The following is a 26,784-nucleotide window of genomic DNA, read 5'->3' on the forward strand; positions in this document are numbered from 1 at the left end:
TCAAATGTATTAACTAAATGGAATTAAAAATCATTTCAGATGTATATAGTTTAAGAGCTGCACTATACATTACGATCCTCAAAATATTCCAAGATGGCTGTAAATTCAAGATGGCGGCCAATTTTTGCTAATTTTTGAGTTATTTTAATTATTTTTAATATTTGAGTTTTAATTCAATTATTAAGGAATAAGAATGTGGGATATGTTTTGATGCGCCGGAATAGCATACAGTCTCTACTTGCTACCTACAGTATTTATTTTAGAGGAAACCTTTTAATTTTGTTGTAAAATCCTGAAATCCAAAATGGTGGCCAAAATATAAGTCTGCTGTCCAAACTGGAAAGATGTCAGATTTATCATCAAAGTGTCATTCTTTATTACTTTTAATAAACTGAATTCGAGCTTAGGACTTTTTAACACAATTTGCATTAATTCTGATTACATTAAGACTTTCAAAATTCAAAATGGCCGCCAATATGCTTATACACACTGGCTAAAACTGATATAATATATTCTTCCAACAGAATATTAATTTCAATTATCTCCCACCAACTTAGTCCCATTAGTGATTTTTGTTAACTATTATTTTCTGGTAGGTTAGGCCCTAAGCTTTTATTTTTTGCTTGTTTGCCATTAAACTGGTGGTGGGTGTGAGTAACAGAGCTGTTGTCATGGTAATGTCTGGGGTTGAAAATTGATATTTTTGAGACCAAAAATAAAAATTAAATATTCCAAATGCATTTAATATCATGGAATTCACAATTTTACCAAATGTGTAAATTAAGAAGTGTGCTATACTTCACAATCATCAAAATGTCCCATGATGGCAGCAAATTCAAGATGGCTGCCAATTATTGCTCATTTTTTAATAATTTTAGGAATTTTTTTATATTTGAGTTTTTATTTAATTATTAAGAAATTGCAATGTGGCATGTGTTTTGATGTTCCATAATGGTAAAAAGCCTCTGCTGTCTGCCTAAAGTGCTTGTTGAAGATGTAACCTTTAATTTTGACGTAAAATCCTGAAATCCAAGGTGGCTGCCACAAAACATGTCTTTTACATACGGCTGTCCTAACTGGAAAGATGCCACATTAATCATCCCAAATTACATTCTTTATTACTTTTAGGTGTACTGAATATGGACCTAGGACCCTTTTCTATGACTTTCGAAATTCAAAATGGCCGCCAATTTGCTTACACATGAAATGATATAATACATTATTCCAATACAAAATAAAATTGAATAGACTCAAGCTAGCTCAGCCCTATTAGCAATTTTTATTTACTATGATTTTCTGATAGCTTGGGCCCTTAGTTCAAATATTCTGCTTGTTTGCCATGTAGGTGAAAGGTGTGACAGATTCAGCTGTTGCCATAGTAACACAGGGGTTTTAAAATTATAATTTCTGAGACCTTTAAATTGCCATGTATTTCAAATATATGAACTCGCTGTATTGTAAACTTTTAAAAAAAAATTAGACTTGGACCTCAGTTATCAACAAAATTATTTGAAAAAATTATCATAGTTAAATTGCCAAAATGGCAGCCAATCGAAGATGATGATAGATTTATTTTAATTTTCTTCTTATTACTGAAAGTAGCCTTTTGTAAACTTTGAAAGCAGCATTGGAATATGCTGATATGAACATAATTGCATAATTACTGTTTACAGTGATTGTGACTCCTATATCCTCTTTTTTAAGTGTAATAAAACCTAAAATCCATGGTGGCTATCACAAATGTTATTACAAATGTTCACGATCTTGGCTTCATATTATTCAAATTCAATACATCAAAATTGAAAAGGTAACAACAAATACAAAAGAATAAAAGAATAAATACAGATAGAAAGAAGGCAATTTCGGAGAACAATATACAATATTAGAAGTTTAATAGGACAGCAATATATACCAAAGTAAATCACCCAGGATTTGTTGGGGTCATTTTGGATTTCAAGTTTTTTTTGTTCTTAAAATGATAATTATAGGAATAACAAACACTGTAAGCCGTAAGTAAAGACTAAATACCATATGGATATCGAAATACTTAACATTTCTCGATCCCATTAATTTTTTAAAATTTTCAACGTTAGTTACTTACAGTAGAAACAGGTTTAGAAATCAGCTTAAACCGGCCGCAATTTTGATATTGCTGCCATCTTGAAAAAAATCACATCATCTTGGATGTTCAAAGAATGTTTTGCCATCATACCACGAATACAGATGTCTTCTTAAGTTTACATTATTGTTGAAGTTAATATATTTGAAATGTATGAAATTTTCTTAGTCTCAGAAATGTCAATTTCGAACCCCTGTGTTAGTATGGCAATGGCTGGGTTAATTGAATAGAAAACAAGCAAAAAATGGGATCTTAGGATGTAAGCGTAATAGTAAATAAAAGTCGCTAAAGGGGGATTCAGGTTAATAAAATCAATCTAAGTAACATTCTTTTGGAATATAATTTTCTATCAATTTTTTAGCAAGAGTGTATCATATTGAGCATGAATATATAGTCCCCTATACTCATTGAAAGCCATTTCTTTCAAATGCGACAAAATACATTAGTATTTCAACTTAAAATTATTCTTTCCCATGTCAAATGTGAGTGATTAGCATGTACATGAAACTTTGTGATTTCTTACAGGGTAGGTCAAATGTGAGTGACTTGCATTTATTGGGGGGTATTATAGGTCTTTTATCTAGTCTAGGTTATTGTTGACCATTTGATCTTTCTTTTTTTTAATCATTTTACATAACCACACATCTAGTAGTGATCAGCACTATTAAAACATAAGTATTCATCCAAACTTAAGATAAAATTAGGAATATTGCTGTCATATTTTAGTCTACTGGTTACAAAGATGTAAATTCACGGTCGTTGGTGGCCATTTTGAATTTTGAAAGCCATACTGTAATCCAAATTAAGTCAAGTAATTGAAAAGGGTTCTGTTTTTATATTCAGTGCACCAAAAGTAATGAAGAACTTAATTTGGGATGATAAATCTGTCATATTTCCAGACAGGACAGCTACATGTAAAAGACTTGTTTTGTGGCAGCCATGTTGGATTTCAGGATTTTTCATCTCAATAAAAGGATTGCACCTTGAACAAACACTACAGGCAGAAAGTAGAGATTCCATGCTACACTGGTGCATCAAAATATCCCAGATATCAAAATATCCCAATTCTTTAATAATTAAATAAGAATTAAAAAATTAAAAATTATCAAAATTTCTGAAAAAAACAGCAAAAATTGGCCGCCATCTTGGATTTGCCGCCATCTTGGAAAATTTTGTTCATCGTTAGGTATAGTGCACATCTTAGACTACATGTCTAGAACGATTTTGAATTCTATTTAGTTCATGTATTTGAAATATTTTAGATTTTGTTGGGCTCAAAAATGTCAAATTTTAACCCGTGTGTTACCATGGCAACGGCTGTAGCACACACACCCACCACCAGTTTAATGGCAAACAAGCAGAAAATAAAAGCTAAGGACCTAAGCTATCAGAAAAACATAGTGAACGAAAATCACTAAGGGGGGGGAGGGTTTCGGTATTTGGCCCACGGACTATAGGCTAAAAGTATCCTTTCTAGCGTTTTTATTGTTTTTCGTCATCGATTTTTCTTACAAGTTCATTTGTCAATTGATTTAGACGATTCGATTAACTCTTTCACCCATTTATTAGGTATACAGAAATAAGTCATCCGACTGAACAAATACCGATTTTCCCCAACCACCACGCATACTCTCTTTCAAAATTTTCTTTCTTTCCTCTGGAAATGGACTTTTAACACGAACTTTTCTCTTCCTCATAGCGTACGCGATTTCTTCACTGCTTAGCTGATTTAAGACTTATGACCTATTAACGCACACGTAATCGGCTTATAACTCATTTACTATGCTTCGCCCCCTCATGGCAACGGCCCTTAGTAACAGAGGCGTTGTCAGCCTGACTGGGGCGCGCGCCAGTAGAAAAACTCATCAAAAGACACATTTTGCGGTGCAAATTTATAAAAATTATTACATCCAACTTTAGATACTTTTTTGATTGATATAAACACACAAAAAAATCAAAAACATGATTTTAAGCGTAGTTTACCCTATAAGTGGCCTTAAACAAACTTAAACCAGGCCTTAACAGTGAGATTGTTAAAGAAGGACGGAAGTACATACGTTTTTTTATGTAGTCCGACTGAGTAATTTTTTAATATTCGAGTCCCGGGAATCCCGTTTCCGAGCGATAGCCTGATGCGATGTAATTGACGATAATGCAAAATAACTCACCTGAACGCGACTGCCTAACACTCGCTGAAACGGAAATGACGTAACTTATTTGGTATACTCGCTTCACCGCCATGCTGCTGAAAAGTTTGGAAGCTTGAAGCGGGTTGTGTTTCTCATCATTCTAACTGAAACAAGTTTAGAGAGGCAAAGGACGCTATTATGTGGTGCATAGAGGCAACAGTACTAGTTGCTCTATTGACGATGTTTTGTTTCATTTCTTTCGGGTAAAAAATAGAAATTGAGAAGACAGTTTGCGTGCCACGTAAAGATTTTGATCTGCCGTCGAAGTCGATGCAGATATGTGAGAAACAATTTGAGATTCGCGCTACCTGATATAGTAACGACAATTGAAAAACATTGAAAAAGAAGAAGAAATGTAAAATTTTGCTGACAGAGATAGTTACGAGCACTCGCCTGCATACCAAGATATTCATCATACAGAGGTACAAGGTATCATAGATTGTAATGAGAATGCAGTCTTCCATAAGTACTTCCATTACTTTTTTATTTATGATAAGTTTATATGGTTTGAAACTAACTGATGACACTCAGTATACCAGTAAAGGGCAGAAGCTGTGGAGATTTTTTAAATTACTTGTTCAGATTATCTTTTTACCTTACCTACAGTTAACTTCTGTGTGTGTGAGTGTATTTTAATAGAAAAGATTTGAATTGTGTTATTAAGTCTGTCCACATATACGTAGAATGTTTTCTTATATTTTCAGATACTAGTAACAAGAGGGTCACAGCTGAAGGGAATGAAGGTCCAAGGTCATTTACTGTTCAGTCTTAGCCTAAACTTCAATGTAAAGGTGGGAAAGCTTCATTATATATTATTTCATTTTTGTGTACTTTAACTTATGACAATTGTATTGATTATTATTATTATTATTTTTTATAGATGTCCAGACAAACAGAAATGCAATATGTCACATGCAGAATATTCTGGTCTGACAAATCTCTTCAGCAGCACTCGGTCAGGATTTACATGGAATTGAATTACTTTAAATCATTTTAATTACTTAAAAAGTACATCGTTGTAGGTTTTGTCCACTGTCGTTGAAGACCGTTGAAGAAAATTCAGTGACATACCTCTGGTGGGAATAGCCCCACCCCCTTTGACAGCACAGTACAGGAGACCACAATTTTGTGAGACTATGTCTCGATTTAACAAGTGAAGGGCAGCTCATTTGCAAGCTTTGAAAATTTCTATGTATATCTGACTTAGAACCAAAATGATATAGGGTCCACAGAGGCAACAAATGGAGAGATGTCCATAATTAATTTTGACACCCTTCAATATATGAAAGCAAAACATGAAAACATTTTACATGAGATAAATATTTTATATGCATTTGTACCATGTGAAACTTAGAGTTCAAGCCTTAATTCATATGTCATGAAGTCTAAAACCATTGTGCAATAAACTTGCAAATGAAATGTATATAATAAAGTGTACTGTGAGATAATCATATGAATTCAATCTGAACTTCTTTTATCTTAAGCTTATCCCATAATAGTAGTGTGGAAAAATAAAACTGACTTAATATAATGGAAAAGCTGGACACTTGTGATAAATATGCATATACAGTATATATTTTTATTCTTTGATGATTAACCATTTCTTTATACAAGATCAACTCTACGTCACTTCAGTCCGTTAATGGAATAGAAGTAAATCCAAGTTAGGCAATTTTAACTCTGTGTGATGTCCACTTGATGTAAGCATGGGACCCAGCATTCTTTTGCCCGAAAAAAATCTGCACCGCCACACTACTTGGCAATAAGATATGTTAAGATATTTCCTGAAAGAACAATGCGCTATAAATGCGCTATAAATAGGTCACTAGTGTACGTATTGAAGTCGCGCTTTCGGCAAGTCGAATTAAAAAAAAATACACTATCGGACTACATAAAAAACGTATGTACTTCCGTCCTTCTTTAAATAAGATTAGTGTCGTAAAATAATAATGGTACTCCAACGATGGAGAATGTGTCATTCACAAATTTAATAAAATAAGACTGACTCAAGCCAACTGTTCATAACAAATAAATATTTTAGTAATTGAGGCTACAATGCAGCTTCTTCTGTAAATATTAGTTTTAAAAATGATGTTGCTTTCTTTGTTACTTTTAATCTTTATTTTTTACACAGGTCGCGCTGATGGACATTTGTGTGCTGAGCATCTTTGACCTTCAAAACTCATTTGCCACAAACTGCCTTTATGAAAATGCTATTCGCTGCTTATTCCTTATTCATTATCATTCATAATTTATAAGTACTATTTGCAATAAGTATTATGAGACAGGGTGAATTGTTGATCATGATGATGCACGATGCTGATGCTTATGCATGTTAATCAAACAAACGATACTTAGTTCAATTTTGGACTACGGAACACTTCATATTGAATGAAATAAGCAGATTGCTAGCAATACTTAAAACGATCAGCTGCGCGTGCCAAGCTAGTGAACATAAGGGCAGTTTTCTACGGGAGACGGTTTAGTGGCACGCGGTAGCGTGGGTTCTAGCCTCTTAAAGCTACAGACTTGACATTTAATATGGGATATTTCAGTTTCGAAGATATGCCTAGGTGAAAATGCGTTCTTTTTTCACAAACTTCGATCTCATATAAGATATGTGAATGGAGAAGTGTGTAGTCAGGTGTGTCGCTGCCAATTAACTGAATACCAGGTTTGTTGCGCTGCTGCATTATGTAATATGCAGTGATTTAATTGGGTAGTGCTCCTTTGGGCTTGTCAAAGCTTAGGTTTGGCAAAGCATGGTTCTGTCAAAAAAGTATCCATATGTCGGCAACTCTTGCATAGAAGAATGTGAAATTTTGCATGCAAGTGGTCGGGTTTGCAGTGTGTAAAATGAACTATGCAGTGCTTTACAAGTCTGTTAATCTGTGGCAGAATGGCGCTAAAAAGACAGGCATTGCCAGACAGATAATTGTGCCAAACGAAACGGTCCGCACAGTTTTATAGAGTAATGCCCAGACTGATGTACCTACATAGAGGCCACACCCAATGTATTGAAATCTTACCACCAGGGCACAGGACCCACTGTCGTTCGGGATATGCTGCTGCACCTAAAAAAACCACCAGTCCGTTCAGAATGAGGGGTAAATTGCCACCAAAACGCACTTTTCAAGGCCCTTAGCGAACACCAAACTGGTTTTAGCAGGTTAGAATACCAGATGACCTCCAGGGAACCCACTGTAAACAGCAAAACATCGTTGTATGTTTCTCTAATGAATTGGGGACCTTGACTGTTTCTGGGTTGAGCACTGAAATCTCGTGGCTTTCTTTATTGAGGTCAGATTTCACCTGTACCGCTCAACAGTCAAAACAGAGTTTACAGACATCCAGAAGAGGCCAACGACGACGCGTGTGCCGCGTCTAAAGTGACTAAGGTCATTAACAGCGTCAGTATTTGGATTGAATATCACATTGGTGCCAAAACACCAATGGTAGTCATCGACGAAAACCTGAACCAGATCAAATTAAGAAATAATCTGGGAACCCTTTGGCTATCATTTGATAGGGGGCAACTTAGGAACAATTTTAGGTTGCACGGTGAGATTGCCGGTTCTTACAGAGCACTTTTAAGGCCGGTGATAGGGTTAAATACGCTTAAAATCATGTTTTTGAGTTTTTTGTGTGTTTATATTAATCAAAACGTTGGATGTAATAATTTTTATGAATTTGCATCGCAAAATGTGTCTTTTGATGAGTTTTTCAACCGGCACGCGCCCCAGTCAGGCTGACAACTAAGCCACGCCTCTGTTACTAAGGACCGTTGCCATGAGGGGGTCGGAGCACAGTTAATGAGTTATAAGCCGATAACGTGTGCGGTAATAGGTCATAAGTCTTACATCAGCTTAGCAGCGAAGAAGTCTAGCTAGTACACTATGGGGAAGAGAAAAGTTCGTGTTAAATGTCCATTTCCAGAGGAAAGAAAGAAAATTTTGAAAGAGAGTAGGGCCTATGCGTGGCGGTTGGGGAAAACCGGCCCTATTTGTTCAGTCGAATAACTGATTTCTGTATACCTAATAAATGGGTGAAAGAGTTAATCGAATCGCCTAAATTAATTGACAAATGAAAGAAAAATCGATAAATAAATTTAAAAAAAAACGCTAAAAAGGATACTTTTAGCCTAGCTCTTAATCTTTGCGATATATATCGGCGAGCGTAGGCCTATCTGCGACACGTTACGAAACCGGAAATAATTGTTGGTCGCCGTTTGCAAAAGGTAAATCTAATGTTGACAAAATGAAATTTTATTCTCCAAGATATGATATCATGGAGCTTGAGAGACACGCGAAAAATTGTGATGTGAATGGCCAAATGAGAGAAATCCAAGCAAGGGTTGACAGCATGATTAAAACAATAAAAATAAAAAACGCATGTTAGCGGCTTTGCATTTTGCGATATTTGGAGAAAAACAATTTCAAAATCACTGATCAAGCGGGAAGAAAGAGTTCAAAATGTATCCAAAAATGAAAATCACAAAAAGACCCCGAAAATAGTCAAGACTAGCAGGTAAAAAGCAAATAGGGTCTAAGTGTCATGTGTGTAAAAATAAAATATTTATTCAAAAGCCTTCTCTCAGCCACTTTTACCGCTGAATCTTGTGCGTCTCCCCTTTATCTTAGCTGGCATTTTGAGAGAGACCGCTCTGAAGTAATCACTGGGTTTTTCCGTTGATCTGACGATTACCAAGTGCCGTGCAAAATAATCCTGCAGCGTTGCCCGTCAAAAAAAAAAAAACTCTTATTAACACAAGTGACGGCCACTTGCTCTCGGCAGACAGTTTTACTGATCACTTTGCCGATAACAGAAAAAGAATCTCTCAGGTAGAATTACTCGTTTGCCGAGGAAAAGCCATTGAAACGTTCAAATGCAACTTCACACCTCTTAATTGCGGTTAAATGTAATCGCCTTTGTTAGCGCTTCCTTCTTCATATCCTTGACACCCAACTGGGCATCACTAGGCTAGGGCCGTCTCCAGAGCTGTCAATCAAAATGGCGGCACGCTTACAAGACTAACGAGTGGTCGGAAAATGTAACAAAAGCACGATTTTCTGCCCTTTCAAAGCACCCAAACAAAATATTTTTAGATGACAATGAGCAATGGTTCCACCTGGTCGTATTACCGATAACAGGTAAATTTGCCAGCTAAGCATATGACTAATAAGCTCTGTTAACCAACCTGTGAACGTTTTTGGCTGTTTTAACAGCTTTCTATATTGACGAGATGAGTGAATCGCTGCCAAGTATATCTCACTATCTGAGCAACCGATCGTTACAAAAGATGCACCTATTGTTGTTGGGAATGTGGACTACAGCATGATATCAGGGGTTTAAGAGGAAATTGTTTGTTTGAAAGTTATCGTCTTTTGAAGTGAATAACCCATTGAAATATGGGGTAATTTAACATAAAAGATGATAAAATCAAAAGTAAATAGTTTAAGACAATTCCCTGGTACCGCGCTGAAGTGCTTTCACCCAGCTTTATGAGGCCTTTTGAATCACTCGAATAGCTGTCTTGGTTATAGAGAAAATCCCAATTCCGAAAACGGCATCCCCCCCCCCCCAAAAAAAAAAAATAATAATAATAATTGGCGCTATAGCGTCATCCGTTGGACACTGTACTTAATCCCCGTCTTTAATTGGCCTTTTGGGAAGTTTGTTTTAATTTTTTATAAAAAGTTATAAGCCCATGGCTTTGTTTCTATGACTTTGGTCCTTTTACTATTAGTGGCCTTAATAGCAGATTACTTACAGAACCAAGGGAATGAGCAGCTATCTTGGTTATCAAAACCGTCATATTTGAACCACATAGACAATATGTGGGTAGGTCATTACTCGCCGAATCAATGTCCTACATGTCCTACAACAAAACTGGACCAAATTGGACAGATTTTGACCGATGCCTGGAACGTTATTCCAGATTGAACTTTAAAAACCTATCCCAAGGAATCCGTTGCCACATGAGAGCGCTGGTAGCAGCCAGAAGAGGTCATGCGTAACAGCGGCCGTTACTGTGACTAGACACTGACATGAGGGCCCTTTGTGGAGCGTGTAACTCCTTTACAGACAATAATTTGGAAAATATGGAGGTCCAAAATATCTCTTTTAATGGTTGTCGTATGACGTAGAATAGGCAATGTGTTTTTGTTTGCTTCTCTGGCGAATTCCATTAATGAACTGATGTCACAATGACATCAAAGAGGTAACTTAAAGTTGTTAAAACACGATTTAAATCCTTATTTAAATTTATCAGTCAGGTAAATAGGAAAAAACTGATGAAAAATGATTTGGAAAAAAATATTCCATATTAAATGTCAAGTCTGTATAATCCTATCGCCGCAACAAACAATAGGGACCTTCTGGCTGATTTATTCCGCTGTTGATTACTCTTAGTTACAGCAGATTGTTGTGCTCGCGCTGGACAACAGATACCGACGTCATGGGGTTCACTCGCCTAAGCTATTGTGTTACTACGCCTAAACTATTGTGTTTTTGCGTTCGGATTTCTAAGGGATTTTTAGGGCTCTCCATTGTTTGTCCGTCCCCTTCTATTCACAGGACATTATACAACGGAAACATAAATATTACTACCACTGTACTAGCAAATCTAAATAAAAATGGGTGAACCTGACACGATCGTGTTCCAGACTGTTTACCTGGTTTGATATACAGTATTTTGTCAGGGTGCTCATTATATATAATTAATTACACGGTAAAAAAATTTTTTTTATTTTTATTTTTTGAATTAGATGGAATGTGAAAAATAACTTTTTTCAAGATATTTTGACGATCAATTTATATCCCTAACCAGGCCGGAGTGGTTAAAGCTCTTACTCATTTTATGTTGAGCAGTAATTGTGCTGTGATTCTTTTAAAAAAAATAAAGAGGTGTAAACAAACGAGTCATGTAGCACTAACAAACAACACTGAAATGACAAATTTTAATGTGTGCTTACACTTCACACATGCACAGCTAGGCATTAACATATTTGTCACGAGACTGACCTTTTTGGCAAACATACTCCCCCGGTGAAACTTCCATCATTTCACTTTGCTACGTATACAATAGCCGTTTTACATGTATGTTAAAGAGGAGAACATGCAACACAAACCTACTTGTTATAATGAGAAATGACGAAAGCAGTTCGGAGCTTTCGACCGTTTATTCACCGACTCCTCTTTCACAGAATCTACAAGTATTTATATTCTATTTTCCCAAAGAATTTCCCATTCTCATATTACAAAACTCTATTCAACATTTCCTAATTTAGTAATTTAAATGAGACTTGTGTATGATTGAAAATATTTAAAATATTTTCCGAATTACTCATCTTGGATCTTGTCCAACTCAAGTATGCATGAGTTTTACACGTGTTAAAACGTGCAAATCAATAGAAAAATTAACCAATCAGTCCAACTATATCTAACTCTGAAACGTTCCATACTTTCTTACTTCGAGAACAGTCTCTGCACTTGTTGACACTTTAAGACATTTACTTTGCACTCAATAACTTCCTACACATTTAATTCTCTATTAATTGTTTTGTAATTGTCGAAAGTGTATGTCATTTGCTTTACTACATACCGCATAAGCCGCGGCGCTGGCATTTACCTCTCCTCTCTCAGTAAACCCATCTTTCCTTGAAAGCAGTTTTACTACCTTTCACAAAGCAGTACCACAGTAGTCTAACACCAGTCTTGATTGGAAAATTCCAGATGCACTATTTTAAGACACGCGCATGCGCTGTTGTGACGTGAAAAATCCCCCAGTTCACCTGCGAAACAAATATTGACAAATGTCAGGTGACGCCATATTTTTTACTTCACTTGACTCCTCGGGAGACATTGATTTGGGCAAATGCAGTGAAAATGAAATCTCGAATCGTTGAACAAATACATAACCACCTGTATCACTGTATTACCTGTGCCACATGTAATATTACAGGTAAACTGTATTTGTATTGCCGTCATTTATTACGGGCCTACCTCAACTCGCGTCTTATCATTCATCTACAGTATTTCGAAATACATGGAAGCGATTTAGACATCGATCGTCAGATGTCAAAAAGCTGATCAGCATAAATCTACTTCACATCCCAAGAAAAATACACCCATTATAACCATGCATTAACACTTTTCTTTCATAATATACTCTGTCGTCCGGTGAAACGTGACAGAGAGTTCGCTTCCTATTCATTTGTACAGCGTAAGCCTCGCCCTAGATTTTGACCCACTTAGGTCAGGCTAACCCTAACCATAATAACTACATGGAGGGCAGACTCTCCGTTACACGGATCCTTAGTTTCGTTACAACGGTTCAATGCAAGTTGACCACAGAGGTGTTAACTTTAGACATGCACATATACGCTTTCGATATGTGGGACATCAGAAGTTTACCGACAATGCATATATTGACTTTGTCTATTAATATCTAACTCTTTTGGAATGTAGCTGTCACAGGGCCTCAGGCAGATAAGGGTTCAAATGGACCCCTTCGAAAAGATAATTTTGTGAAATTGAACTATTCACAAAATACTGCTAAAACAATTTTAAGATAAAGGTCTAATAGTGCGACTTTTTTCATTAAATCTTATTCGTTCGGAATGTAGCTGTCACAGGGCCTCAGGCACATGGGGGTTCAAATGGACCCCTCTGAAAAGATAATTTTGTGAAATTGAACTATTCACAAAATACTCCTTAAATAATTTTCAGATAAAGGTCCAATAAAGATGTCGTTTCGCCTGCAAATCACTCCAGTAAGTTTGCAGATAATAAACCATGCGTTTTTTTAGGTAAAACGGCAGCGGGTGCAGGGGATGACCATACGTACATGTATATACAGTAGGCACATGTGCGTAAATAAGTGCGTACGTTTGACGTTTTATATTCAACATTAGACCGCACCACATCCTGGAAGGCCTGGTAATACCCTGCGTGATGTAATATACTTCCCAAAGAGACGCCAATAGTCAATAGTAAGAATTGATATAAATCGATGCCTAAAGAGACATGCAGAAAAAAATGCCTTTCCACAATTTATTCTCCACACTTATATTTCGAAGGAAATGTATTATAATATATCATTATTTAAAAGACACTAAAAAAAATTAGTGTCACTTAAAAGACACTAAAAATTCTTTAGTGTCTTTTTAACCAAAAAATGCATTTCAAATTTCGCTTGTTTTAGAAATTTAGTTCTTAATCAAAAACTCCATTAAACAGTAAAATTGCGAAGTACCAAAACACTATTTGCTAGGCCAATCTATTAAAAACTCAAGTAACATATTAAGCTATATAATACTTAGTAACAATCGCTCATACGTTGCTGTTTGTATAACACAAGCTAATAATATTTGCTGTCTAATTAAAATATCATCTCACACGTGCACTTTGTTTGTTACAAGTACAGGTGCACTACACAAAGAATATTTGGCTATGATGCCTTATCCTCGGTCCAAAGTTTCTCGAAAAGGGCACCATGTTGTGATTTCTCTTAATCGGCATGATCTCTGATGTTCATAGATATCTATTTTGATTTAAAAGCTCTCCCACACTAAGGACAAGTGCAAACGCACTCATTCACTCTCTTGACATCTCTACAGTCAACCTTTTGCCTGCCTGTCTCCACATCATACTGAAACATCTTGCAAGCAAGGTATAGTTAAATTCGGTGCTTGACCCATCCCTAAGGGTTAGGTCATTATTTAAGTCGGAAAGGGGTGGGGGCGGAAGAGGAAATGCCCGTGATAAAAATTTTGAGACCCCCTTATATATTGTAGCATTCAATTTTTTTCGCGACCCCCCTTCCGGATTGATTGAAAAAGTCAGCCCCTTCAATAAGAATCGTGTAAAATTTATATTGTTCACTATTACGGCTTAAAAAGTATGTTAAAATACTGCATTCATGCGGGTACTTTAATAAAAATTACATGTAAAAATTGAATGGTTGTACAAAAAAAAATTGGAATGTAAATATGAGACGCTAAAAACACTTCATTATTATTGCAAATTCTAATAAAAATTTAAGGAAAACTACTTTGAAGGATGAAAAAAATTTGAATTCATTAAAGTTACCAAAGTAGCTTTTAAAAAGACCCCCCTTATTTTTGCTTAAAAAGGTCAGGGCTTCCCATTTTCTCCTCCACTCCCTCTCCCCATCCAACTTAAATAATGACCAGTACTTAATAGGGGAAAGTATTGGACAAATATCCCCATCATGATTATCCATTACTGAATTCTACTCAATTTTGTTTTAATAAACAGAAGTAAAACTTGACAACAGCTTCATAGGACACAACCGGCACTATGGAAGTGGACATTTATCTCCTGTCTTTAAATGTATCGGAGAAGAGAAATACACCACTTCTTAAACGCAAAAGCTCCAGTTAATTTGTACTAATACATGTTCAAAATCATGATGTAAAGCAGCATACATCTTTCACAACATATTGATATATTAATACCCTCTGCCGCGGATTATTCAAGTACACTTGAATTAACCAGAGATACAACTGCGAATATCTAGTGAAAAAATCAATCTGTGGCCCTGGTAGAGGGTAATATCATATGGCATTCAAATACGTTCAAATATTACACGTTACTTAATACCCATTTTATTATCATTATACAATGTTGGTAAATCGCGATTTCTATTTACATTACCTTACTTTCAGCCCAAACAATTAAATCAATTAAAGTAATTATATGCATATGTATGCAGCGATGTATGTCTTCGATGTGTACACAAAATGCACGTTCGGAAAACCCGACTGTCATGCAGCCATTAATACAATAGCTTTTATAAATTTGTGCCATTCTCGTGCACACGGAATTTCAACCGTTAATGTTGTCATTGCCCGTAATATCCCAAGTCGTGTGATCGAAGAAACATTAATATTTCATCCAGTTTTTGAAGAATCTGGTCTGAAGCTGTGACGCTTTTGATCAATTGTCTGAATTTCTCTTCGTTGAAATTGTTCATTTTGATCCAATCAATCTTGTCTTGTTTGCCACCTAGCGACAAAATTGCACCGGAAGCATCTCTCCACGTGTCTTCAAACTTAGCCTCATCCAGCTCGAATTTTCCGTCATGAAAGATGTTATTTCTGATGTCTCTTATCTTGATGATGTGGTCGATGTCTCCTTGGGATGCTTGACCAGGCTTTAAGACCCAACTTAAGTTCTTTCCATTGGGGTGGAGGTTTCTTATTAAAATGAATAAGAGGGAAATATCAAAACGTTTTATATCTGCTTGTCCACTGGATGGATACAATTGGTCATACTGTTGAGGGAACATAACTTTTCCCTTTGGCTTCTTTAGTAGTGTGAGACAATTTTTTATATCGGAGAGTGCAAGAAATACATTCAACGTCTGGTTTTCTGAAGCGCCCAAGTTGTACTGACCAACGCTCTTTAGTTTCGGAATGACGATATCGCGTAGGAAGAACTTACGAAACACACGTGTACCTTCATGTTGGACGAGATATGCGAGCCTGGCGTGGTATTGCATTTGTTGAGGCAAACAACCAACTGGCTTTGACTGGGCAACACCAGGGTTTGTGTTCACCGGGGGTGTGCAAGGATTCTGTGGCGGAGTAATCGCCGCGGTTTGCGACAGTTGAGCAAATGAGGCGTTTCCGACACCGTGTGTTTGGTAACCTGCATACGTGGGTTGGTTGGTTGCGTACGGGAAGTACGGGTACAGGAAGCCGGTGTTTAGAGTTGTATTTGTTTGACCTTTTTCTGTAGCGGACATCATTTGCGATGGATGCCCACCTATGGCTCCCTGCAACTGATGGGGAACCCCCGGAGCGTATTCTGGGGACTGCATTGGGAAGGCACCGATAGGAACCGACGACAGAGAGGTCTGAAAGCGCGCTGATCCTTGGAGATAACCCTGGTGCCCTTGAGGCATATAACCAATGTTATTGTAATATGGTTGATTACCGTGGGTGCCCTCTGGATAGATGGCGGATGGGAAGACAGGTCCAGGGGGTCTGGAAACATTTGATGATTGCACACCTGTATTTTCTGGGTGGCTAATATTGAATGGCATATGTGGAAAATTGTGACGCGGTCGGAAAGACTGACTCTGTGAATTCTCAATATCATGGGATACATCATGTTCACTCTCTGTATCTGCAACTTAAATGAAAGTTACATTTTATTATGAATCATACCACCATGTGCATGTACAGTGTTGGCAGAATATCATAACCGATGTGTTTGAATAATTAATATAAATCAGACACTAAATATTTTTGTAAAACTTACTACGAGATACGTTGAAGAAAACCTTTTTTCGTAAGCTGCAATCCAACACTGAAGCCTGTTTTCTGCCCTGCACAGTTGACATCTGCGACACCTCATTGTTAACCTAGCAGAATAAAAAAAATGTATAAAAATTTCACTGTTAAATGCAGTTTTAATCCGCGGTGCTTTAACATTGACTTCGCAAGATAAAACATTGAAGAAACAATGCTGATAAATTAGTCAAATCATTTTATAACGAATGCGGGTAATATAAGTTCCAAAAGACAATATTTCTCTGCATAGTTATCAAAGTGGCGTACAAATATGACAAAAGAACATTGAAAATTTGGTCATAGACATTTCTCATCTCTAGCTTCTTCTCCTTCCCATCTCTATCTCTACGTGTGTTGGTGTGTGCCTGCGCTCGTTTGTATGTGCGTTTCATTGAATCTATCATACCTTAAATGCAGCATTACGCTTTATGTAATTCTAATACTTACTTTCAGTAACATTGACAAAACGTCCGATCTGTATGCTTCAGCAGTAAATATTTTTACTATGGATTGAACAAACCATGTCCCCTTTTCTTTGTCTCGCCACGATACGTAGTCTAAAACAAACAAAAAAGAAAACGTTGCACTTGTCGTTTTTCACATAAAGTGTAAAATTAACTTTATTGCTAGAAATTGCCTTCGGTGGCTCAGGTTATCCAACGGTAAATACAAACATCCCATTTTAAAAAGCGACACGATCAAGTACATGTACCTGGTGAAGTCGCCTGTGCCACGAGAAAATCCGACATAGTGGGATCATTGAATTGCTGTGATAATTCATGCGGTGCATCCGGTACATCATTCCCCGAATCAGTGATCTGCGGCAGTGGCTCCGGTTGTTGCCCTGCTTGTACGTCAGGTAATGTCCCAGAATCCTTTGTCTCTGGGAAAATAAAGAAATAAATGAATATTACATAAAATACCAAGTGAATCGTGTACTAGTAAAACTGTTAGCCATGTAGTTTCACTTGCTGTATACATGTAGTTGAGCGCTATTAACACTACTATAAAAAATATGTAATATTACAGAGCACCAAGCTTTGTTAAGTTGTGATTTTATTCTGCTATATTGAAATGAAGCCACTGTAACAAACCTTGTTTGTTTTAAATGCCAGAGATATAATATAAAAATTCATTTTAATATTAATGGTCTTGTGCTTTTATAACACTAAAAGTTTTATATTCTCAATAAATACCATATATTTACATATGACAAACAAGTAAAAATCAATAATTATTATAGCCTTACACAGCCTTACACTTGATCTTAAAGCCATACACATTGTACTCACTTCCCTGGCAAGCCTGAATAAAAATCATTTTCGGTTTCCCCCTTAGGCCTGGACAGTTTTTGTTATTCAAAATGTTTTTGATCATGTCGTAGGGCAAAAGATAACCATCTGTACCATACACAGCACCATTGTCACCATGGCTCAGTAGAAACAGGATGAAGGAATCGTATTTCCTGTGATCTTCGTTTTTACTCTCTTGCTCTATTTCCTCTTTAATTTGCTTCGTTAATAAAAGAAACGAGGGCAGTCATGACACAGGTGGAACGGCATGGTAAGTTAATGAGAGAGAGAGAGAGAGAGAGAGAGAGAGAGAGAGAGAGAATCATGGATTGCTAAATCATAAAGTTAAAGCAGTTTGTGCATATATAGTTTTTTTTTAAAAAAAGACGATATATCACCGAAACGCATGTGTACAATTAGGGAGGTATGGTAGATTGTTATTACTTTGTTAATTCTGATGAACTTACATTTGCCTCTAGGTTATTGATCACTTCTACATCATATTGAAGGTAACGAAGAAGTTTCCTCAAGGCAACTACATCAACTTTGGTTCCATCCCGTCTTGGAAGGTCTTTCACAGAAAAGCATTCGTTACTTATAATTAGTGCACGACCCCTTGGCTTGGAGTTGTTTTTGTACTGAAAAAGGAATACCCATTAAACACGTAGTGATGTGTGTGTGTGTGTGTGTGTGTGTGTGTGTGTGTGTGTTTTAACGCGTGCACTAGCATCAAGGTGTGTGTGTGTGTTTGTATGCGTAAATGTGTTAGCCTCATTCGTATGTGATTGTGACATGAAAATTAAATAAACTCGATCAGCACAAAACAGAAAAACAAAAAATAGCATTTATTTTATATTTAACGAGGTTTTCATACAATAAATGTGACATTTGAGGACATATAGTTGTTGCCGTGTATACTGAAGCTCGTCAGGGCAATTAATGAGGGTGTTGCATTGGAAACGAGGTTTCATAATGTGATCAGCAATAAAAATAAAGAAACTTGCCTCATCTTCTGGGCATCTAACTGCGTACATGTAATAAGACGGATTATCCGGGACAGCTAAATTGATAAAAAATGAGCTAGTGTTTGACATATTAATGAAATAAACATGGCTAAAATGCGTCAATAAAACATCTGAAAACCCAGAGTTGTCACCTTCTGTCACCAGAGGTTTAGGAAAAACAGAATTCGCAAATATTCATTTAACTTAATTTTCACTGTTTTGTTTTCTACAAATGGACCTATACATTGAGGAGTGTTAGTGTAAAACAGAGAATATTGATAATGCACGCTTCCGATCCTATATCTTTTCTACTGCTGATTAAAAGTTTCCTGTTACTGGCGAAATGAATCATTTTAACTATCAATGGGAATAAGGCATTACTCACCAGGTTTGGGGCGTGGGATGAGGACGTATTGCTGGGCGATCTGTTTGCCTTCCTTCAAAAGAAACTGGCTGAGTCCAGAGACGAGAGCCGTTTGGGATTTCACAACAGGGCTCTGTCGAGAGTGATAGCCAATCACACCACTTAGGTGGGCGGTCACGGCTGATGTTGTATCCGCCCACACAATGGAACCGCTATCGCTTTTCGTGAATCCGGGGCCCTCTGATGGTACCACCTGAAACCAATCGGAGCCGTATGTCTCGCCTGCATTTCCGTAAGAAACTTTATCGGAAGCAGTTCTTATGGCGAGGCGACCTTGTGTTGGCGATTCCTCAGAAAAGGGAACTGTTTGTATGTCATATTGTCCTAATGTTCTCAAGAACGTTTCTTTAAGCTCGATGAGGATCCAGTTACACGTGCCATCGTCATGCACGTGAAGGCAGTTGCCGACTCTGGTTGGATTGCTAGCACTCCCAGTGAGACAGATGTCGCCCTCTTCCCATGTGCTGTCGCTGCTTGTCCCCGTACACGTCAGTCCTACATATACACATTTCCCGTCCTTGTCACTAAGAACGAAATAAAGACAAAGTGTCCTGAAGTCCTCCTGTGCAACCTTCTTCCCACTGGCTTTAGGGCCGCTTTGCTCTTTCCACACTTTACAGGCTAAGGCTGTTTCCATAATGGGAAGTCAGCGTCTTCTGAAACAAAATGAACATTCCGACTTTTAGGCGCAGTTTCATTCAATTAATTGAAATGAAAATATTTACCTCGACAACTTTAAATTTGACTTATAAAATATTATTTTATGTAGTTTCGATAAAAACTGGTGTTGATTATCACACAAAACAATCAGAATAGTCAGTCCTGTCGACCGTTGCTTTTAACTTTTTTACATACATCCCAAAAAAATAAAACAATATAAAAACGTCATGGGTGGGAAAGAAGTTTTAATGACGACATGTCATTTATTCAGTTGAATTTGCACCGTAAAGTCACAAGGGCGGATGTCTGCCCCCCCCCTTGTCCCATCCCCTCCCAGCCGAAAAAGTATACAGAAGAAAAACACATACACTCATCCCACTTATGTTCATACCCGGCACATTATCATGTTACAATTAATCTCTCCTCATCTATTTGTTTTTCAAACTTCTAGAGCCACCAGTGAAGTGTTAGTCAAACATTTTATAGCAAACTTGATTTAAAAACTCTTGCATTACACAATTTATTGGCCACGTTTTTACCATGAAAATGATTAAAGCATGTCAGTTTTATATCCAAGATGTACAGTGTATAATAACAATAATAACAAAAATTTAGTATAAAAAGAAATTTGCATTAGCAGGGCTGTGGGCTGCAGGGTGGGGGACAAAATAACGCAACAGGCTTAATATGCAACATCTCTGTGCCTATATACTTCATGTTATTTATTTATGTTGTGTAGCTTTGAATTAATACAAAAAAGGGTGTTGAATAAGTAAATAAAATATCTGACAGTTTCCCGACAATTTGCCGCCTAGCTTTTATATCCACAAAATAATGTAAAACAAGAAAAATAATTCATGGTTATGAAATTAATTTTATGAAGACGTCCTTTACCAGTATTCAGCTGGATTGTGTACAGCACAATCATTTGGTTTTGGGAGTCCCCCCTCCCCTCCCCCTAGATTTGGGAGTCCCCCCTCCCTTAAAAAATGTATAAAGGGGACAGAACCATACAATAATACCGTAGCTGTACCTACATTTGGGCCCTACCCAGTTCATAATACAATTAATCTGACCTCTTCTGTTGATTTTTGAAAAATCATGGAGCCACCAGTGATGTAGGCCTACCGTACTAGTTAATCATTCATATCGATAGCTTTCTTAATAACTCCCTTCTTTCATTGCATACTAAACCACGCATTTATGGAATGTTTCTTAAAATTAATGTTTATAGGCATGCTGATTTTTAACATCAAAGATAGGTCCCTATTGGTCTACCCAGTAGGATACCAGTAGGCCTATAGGGCCTATAGGCCTATCCATAATAAAATAAATAAGCGAAGCAGGGGCGTAGCCTGTGGGTGTGGTTGGTGGATAGGCCCTAAACAATGCAATTTAACACTCACAATAGCAGGCATATCGCGTTATGGTTAATTTGCCCTAGTCTGCTACATGTAGCTAGGATAAGCCTACAATGTACCTTATTATGTCTTTTCCCCCATCCCACAAGCACAAATAGCCTACAAGTACAACCGCAAGGAAAAATAATATATACGCACGGGTCCAGTAAGCAAGCAAGCAAGTATACACACACATAATAAATGAAATTGCTTTATCGTTTAAAACATGCACAAGACATGGGTTATTTATGATCCATATGTATACTCTGTGTCAGATGGGATAGTCACCTGATCAGTAGGCGCAATCGACCTTCACAGAGCGACTGACCTATTTGTAGGCCCGAGCCACTTTCAAGATCTTTCGAGATAATTTCTAGGATTTAGCCTTGCGTCGATAGTCGATCCACAACACAACAATTCAACGCCTTACACTTGACATGGAATTACCTCTCTTTTTAAGACGAATACGTCCATATAAGAGACCAATGGCGCTTTTTCTTTCACACTTCCTAATACCCCTTAGCAAAATTTCCAGTGTTGCTATTTTTATACACGCGCATGCGTGTCTGAAGTCTGGGGAATCCCCAGTTTCGCCTACTATGATGAGGCAAATTTTATACAGAGAAATCAGAAAAACCCAATTCCACGAAAAGTAAAAAGAGGGGGAACACTTAAATATTGACTCTGGAGGTATATGATTTTAATCAATTATAACAATGCCAAATCCTGATTGACTGTTATTATATATTATTATTTGAACTGAATGCGTCATAGGCCTACTCATTGTTTAAGTTATAGGCCCGGCCCTATTGATTTATATTTCTAGCAAGATAATAATTTAATTAAGCTCCTAGTCACTGCAATTTATTAATATGAATATTTGATTTTTACCTTTTTTATTAGTAAGCCCCAAGTCTAACCTTATATATTGCTATACCTCATTTGTATACTGTACTGGGTAATCTCCAGAGAGCGTTCATTAAGACCTCGGCTGGGAAGAGATCGAGAGACGCTATGAAGAGTTGTAGTAGTGGTGATTAAATTTATAAAATTTATATCATATATTCCGCTCTTTTTTATCATCTACACAATATTTCTCGAAACTAATTGTAACTGCTATTGCAACGTAAGTTGGGCATATAGAATGTGGGCTACTGTTAATGTCTTCCCAACATAAAAAAAAAATCCCCATTTCAACCAATTATACTGAACAACGCATGCTCAAACTGATTTCAACTGAGTGGGTTGGTTGGAAATACCAGACCCTCGCACCGAACACTTACCCCGCATTAACAGCCAGGATTCCGAGCTTATCGCCATGAAATATTTCAACGCTAGCGTCTGGTCTCCTCTTTTGATGTGGTGATGGTTGCTGTAGAAGTGGGTGTACAGAAGACCGGTCTTACACATCTGTAGCCAAGTTTAAGTACACGTACATGTAAGTACGAATAGGCTTACTGATATAAATATGAGGACACTGCCAAGTGACAGCAGTCGCTAACTCGCACTGTCCTTCTACTGTTATCAGTGCATATAATATGAATGTAATTCGATCCAGTAGTGTGTATACTGGGTATGTACATGCGGTAGGGTTAGATTGACTTAATCCAAACACTATACAGAGACCGTATATGTAGGTCGCACGATTGTCTGGTTGACGCCGGGCCACATCAATATATTTATACAGTAGTGCACATCAGCATGCTTTTTCGTGCCTCTGTTTGTAAATTATTCCCCCAGTTTAAGCGTTATAGCAGGGTTTAGTTTACATGAGCACATTCCAAACATAAAACTTACAGATACTATATTAGACTAAACAATGTATTGCTTAGTAAGAGGAAGAATTCTTGACGATAAGAAATAGAAGAGTTTATGATATGTAGAAACCACCAGATTGCCAACAAAAACGTGTGTGTGCGCGCGCGCGTGTACGTGTGTGATACATCCTTAGTTAGAGATTGAAACGGACGCGTATACACTGGAATGCTACTTGATTTTTATTAAAAGTCATCCGGGGCTTTTGTTGCTATCTTTAGCGACAATGGAAAAACCGATCAGATTGTTTGTTCCCTTTTCGCTAAAATTATCGCAATGGTGTACTAGTAAGTGTAAATTTCATGATTCTGTTCTTACTGATACCTCCTATGATTGATGGAATTCTTTCAACAGGAGAAAACTATTTCATATAGATGTGCTCTTTATACACACGTATTGAGCATGGGCTCCATCTTGATTTGATCAGTTTCTGTCCGTGTGTGCGGGGGGGGGGGGGGGGGGGGGGGCAGGAGCTTCAGTACACATGTCGAAACTTGACCAAGTGGAAGCAATGCAGTGTTCCCAGTTTGACGGTACTGTGATAGCAAAAAGTGACACGTAGGCCTACGTCGCCGTGCCACCAAATCAAAACCGCCTTCCCTGCAAAAGGGGTCACCTTCAATCCCATTCAGTCACTTAAGTAGGCATGCATGCCCTGTTATATAACGTTTTAGTTGTCGTATGACAACAACTTAACATGTGCGCACACGAGACAATGGGCGCTTGTGTGCTTTGTGCAAGGTTAACATCCACTTTATGTATTAATTTGCAAATTACGTGCCCACCAAAATTGAATAAAATTTAATAAGTAAAAATGCACTGGTCTTAATAACGAGTGCAGTTTCACAGAGGGAAGTCCTATGGAAAAAAAACTTTCGGACCTTGAGGTCACCTGCGTCTGCTTTTTCTCCCGGATTGAGCCAAGGAGTGGGGGCGGGGGTGGTGGGGGGTTTAAGCGTCCACATTCTGCATGAACAAGCGCCGCATAAAACATTGCGTGGATCATCCCTCCAGTTTTCACACGCCGCGTTGGTACAGTGTATCATTTGTCCCTTCCAGGAAAGTTTAAAAATAACTTGCTGTATTAGTCTATATGGAGTTATTCGGATCAAGGACACATTTGATAGATAGATAAACCGCAGTTGTTACGTTTACGTTAATCAATGGCAAACATACCTAGTCCATATCGAGGTCGATCTCGTAAATTATAAAGCGTAACTACTGAGTCATCAGAGTGGGAGAGAGAGAGGACAGAGAAAGAGAGGCAGAAAGAGTGATGGGGGGGGGGGAGGGGTAGAGAGAGAGAGATTTTGATTATTCGTAATTATAACTGACTGCAAGGTGTATGGGCTACCAAGGCATACAAGACTCGATGTCAGCTATTTTGATAAAATTACTTAAATGTTTTGTAGAGGTACTGTCCATGCACAGCTGATAAATGTGACACCTTCCAAGAACGCAATTTTTTATCAGCTGTTTTGACAGAACTTAGGCAGGTAAATAGTTTGGGACACGTTCGATAAGCTCAACAAGTGCGTGTGTGAGTGCGAAATATATGTTGATATTACTTCCCATCCCTTTTTTCTGTTGGTTGCTCCGTTCGCTAGTTATAGCAAAAATGCATATATGATACAATTTAGACCGCAAGACTTTTTGATGTCTCGGTGGTGTCACATTTCCTAAAGTGTAGGACACTCAAACAATGAACACTGACTCATCACAAAATATGGGGGTCCTTTTTGATAAAATCAAGTAGGCATAAACGTCCCGATGTCAGCTTTTTAATAAAATAACCTAAATGCTTTGTAGGGACACTATCCATGCACAGCTGATAAATGTGTCAACTTCCAATAACACAATTTTTATCAGCTGTTTTGACAGATATCAAATAAAAGTAGTTAACAGTCTGGGACACGATCGTGTGAGGACAACTGTTTTTTTTTAGTTTAGTTTAGATTTGCTAGTATGTTTGGTGAAAAGGAAGGTTGAAATCGAAAATCAGCATGGCTTGTTAATTTTCACAAATGTAGCATGTTCGGTTTTAGGAACCCTGCTGCCCAATGTTTTAACTAACACGGCACGTTGTGCAAAGGAAAGGGTTATTACATGTTACAATTTTATTTAGAGATTTATTTGAATATTCATGTCGCTAATTAGCAAGGTGTGTTCCTTCTTAGACCATATTTTGTTCAATGATATTGTTATCATGTTCGTTATGTTTATGCCGCCCCCCTCTCTCTCTACTGTTTCTCTGTTATGGGGTGGTACAGGTGTATCAGCGATATATATATATATATATATATATATATATATATATATATATATATATATACACACACACTTAGTTCTCTTGATTACAAGTCAAAACATAAAAATGCATTTGTATTGATGGTTTACCAGAAATTTATATTTTATTGTGAAAGATGCTAAAAATCAATGGTTATAGACAGATCACATACCTTTCGTCGTCCATCCTGCCTACATATTATTAAATGTTTATTATTATTATTATCTATTTATTTATTTATTTATTTATTTATTTATTTATTTATTTATTTATGATTTCGACGTCTGCATTTGTGTCATCCTTGATATCTTGTTTTCTTCTTTTTGAATAACATTAACTTTAAGTCTTCTTTTTTGCTGGTGTCTGCTTTTCAAATATTGATACTTGAATGACCTCAAAAAAATTATGACATAGTGCACTGAATGTTTGCGGTTTGTCCGATTCAACGTTGATAGCCACCCCTTGCACTCAAAGGAAATGTTTCACAATACAAAAACCGATGAAAAAAGTGATTGTATTCCTGAAATTTTATGCTCTCCACGCAATAGGTATGGTATCGTCATTTGAAGAGGTTTCTTTTGTTCTTTCCAAGAAAACGTACGTCCTGTAATTGGCCTTACAGACAACGTGTACCTCAATAAACAGAATATGTGAACAGTGTATAAGTTAAGAGTGAAAGTAAATTTCAACTAGAGATATAATGTAAGCGAAGTAAAGTTTAAATTAAGACTTATCTTAAACCTCTTAGAATTAATTATGACCTTATAAATGTACAGTGTACAACTGAAATGTCATTGTCAACACCAAGGCACCCAGTTGAGCTCATGTACACGCACGATTTTACACCTACAACACATACAACCGTGCTATAGATAATGTAGAGGTTTTAAAGAAAGACTTGAAACATTCTTAATTGAAATTTTATATTTTGTCATTTTATCATAAAAAGACTATTACTGTCATAACCAGCATTAATTATTAGAATTTTTTATTCACCTCAGCTTCAAGTATTTATACATGTATAATAACTGGCAATTCTGATAATTTTTTTGTAAACAGAAATAAATATAATTATTATTATGCACAAAAACAAAACCCAGTTAATCAATGGTGGCGGTTATATTTCTGACGGGTAGCCTCTGATCCCATCAAAATTGCCAAATGCATGTTCGTGAAGCCACGCATCAAAATTACCAAGTACGTACGTGTAGCCATTTTCACTTTTAACTAAATATTTTCATCTTCCGAGAAAACCTGCTTTTAGTCAGTTT

At 37.0% G+C, this 26,784-nt stretch overlaps 3 protein-coding genes across 7 annotated transcripts in view; 1 reads left to right on the top strand and 2 right to left on the bottom strand.

The window, feature by feature from the left end:
- Positions 1-12,036, bottom strand: part of LOC106152208 (tenascin-X-like) — a 66,915-nt gene extending 54,879 nt beyond the window's left edge. Inside the window, exon 1 of the mRNA XM_087018069.1 lies at positions 11,912-12,036. The gene's annotated coding sequence lies outside the window, so the exon portion shown is untranslated. The remainder of the gene's footprint in view (positions 1-11,911) is intronic.
- A 1,430-nt stretch (positions 12,037-13,466) lies between these two features.
- Positions 13,467-22,865, bottom strand: LOC106162344 (uncharacterized). 5 transcript variants are annotated; one of them, XM_013539615.2, is made up of 9 exons: positions 21,859-21,961; positions 19,313-20,007; positions 18,928-18,983; positions 18,391-18,561; positions 17,924-18,143; positions 17,344-17,514; positions 17,079-17,188; positions 16,600-16,702; positions 13,467-16,470 (listed from the first exon to the last, which is right to left on the bottom strand). In XM_013539615.2, the coding sequence occupies exons 2-9, from the start codon at positions 19,986-19,988 to the stop codon at positions 15,176-15,178; spliced, it is 2,802 nt and encodes a 933-aa protein (XP_013395069.2). In that variant the 5' UTR covers positions 19,989-20,007; positions 21,859-21,961; the 3' UTR covers positions 13,467-15,175. The 5 variants fall into 5 exon arrangements, with proteins under 5 accessions (XP_013395069.2, XP_086873542.1, XP_086873543.1 ...); XM_087017416.1 differs by having other exon boundaries at positions 21,740-21,923; XM_087017417.1 differs by having other exon boundaries at positions 19,313-20,004; positions 21,740-21,861.
- The window catches only part of LOC106162343 (tenascin-X), a 34,826-nt gene continuing 30,734 nt past the window's right edge, over positions 22,693-26,784 (top strand). Inside the window, exon 1 of the mRNA XM_087017413.1 lies at positions 22,693-22,849. The gene's annotated coding sequence lies outside the window, so the exon portion shown is untranslated. The remainder of the gene's footprint in view (positions 22,850-26,784) is intronic.

Source organism: Lingula anatina, chromosome 7 (genome assembly GCF_051362555.1).
Source record: "Lingula anatina isolate TDL-2025a chromosome 7, LinAna3.0, whole genome shotgun sequence".
In the NCBI taxonomy this organism is placed as follows: domain Eukaryota; kingdom Metazoa; phylum Brachiopoda; class Lingulata; order Lingulida; family Lingulidae; genus Lingula; species Lingula anatina.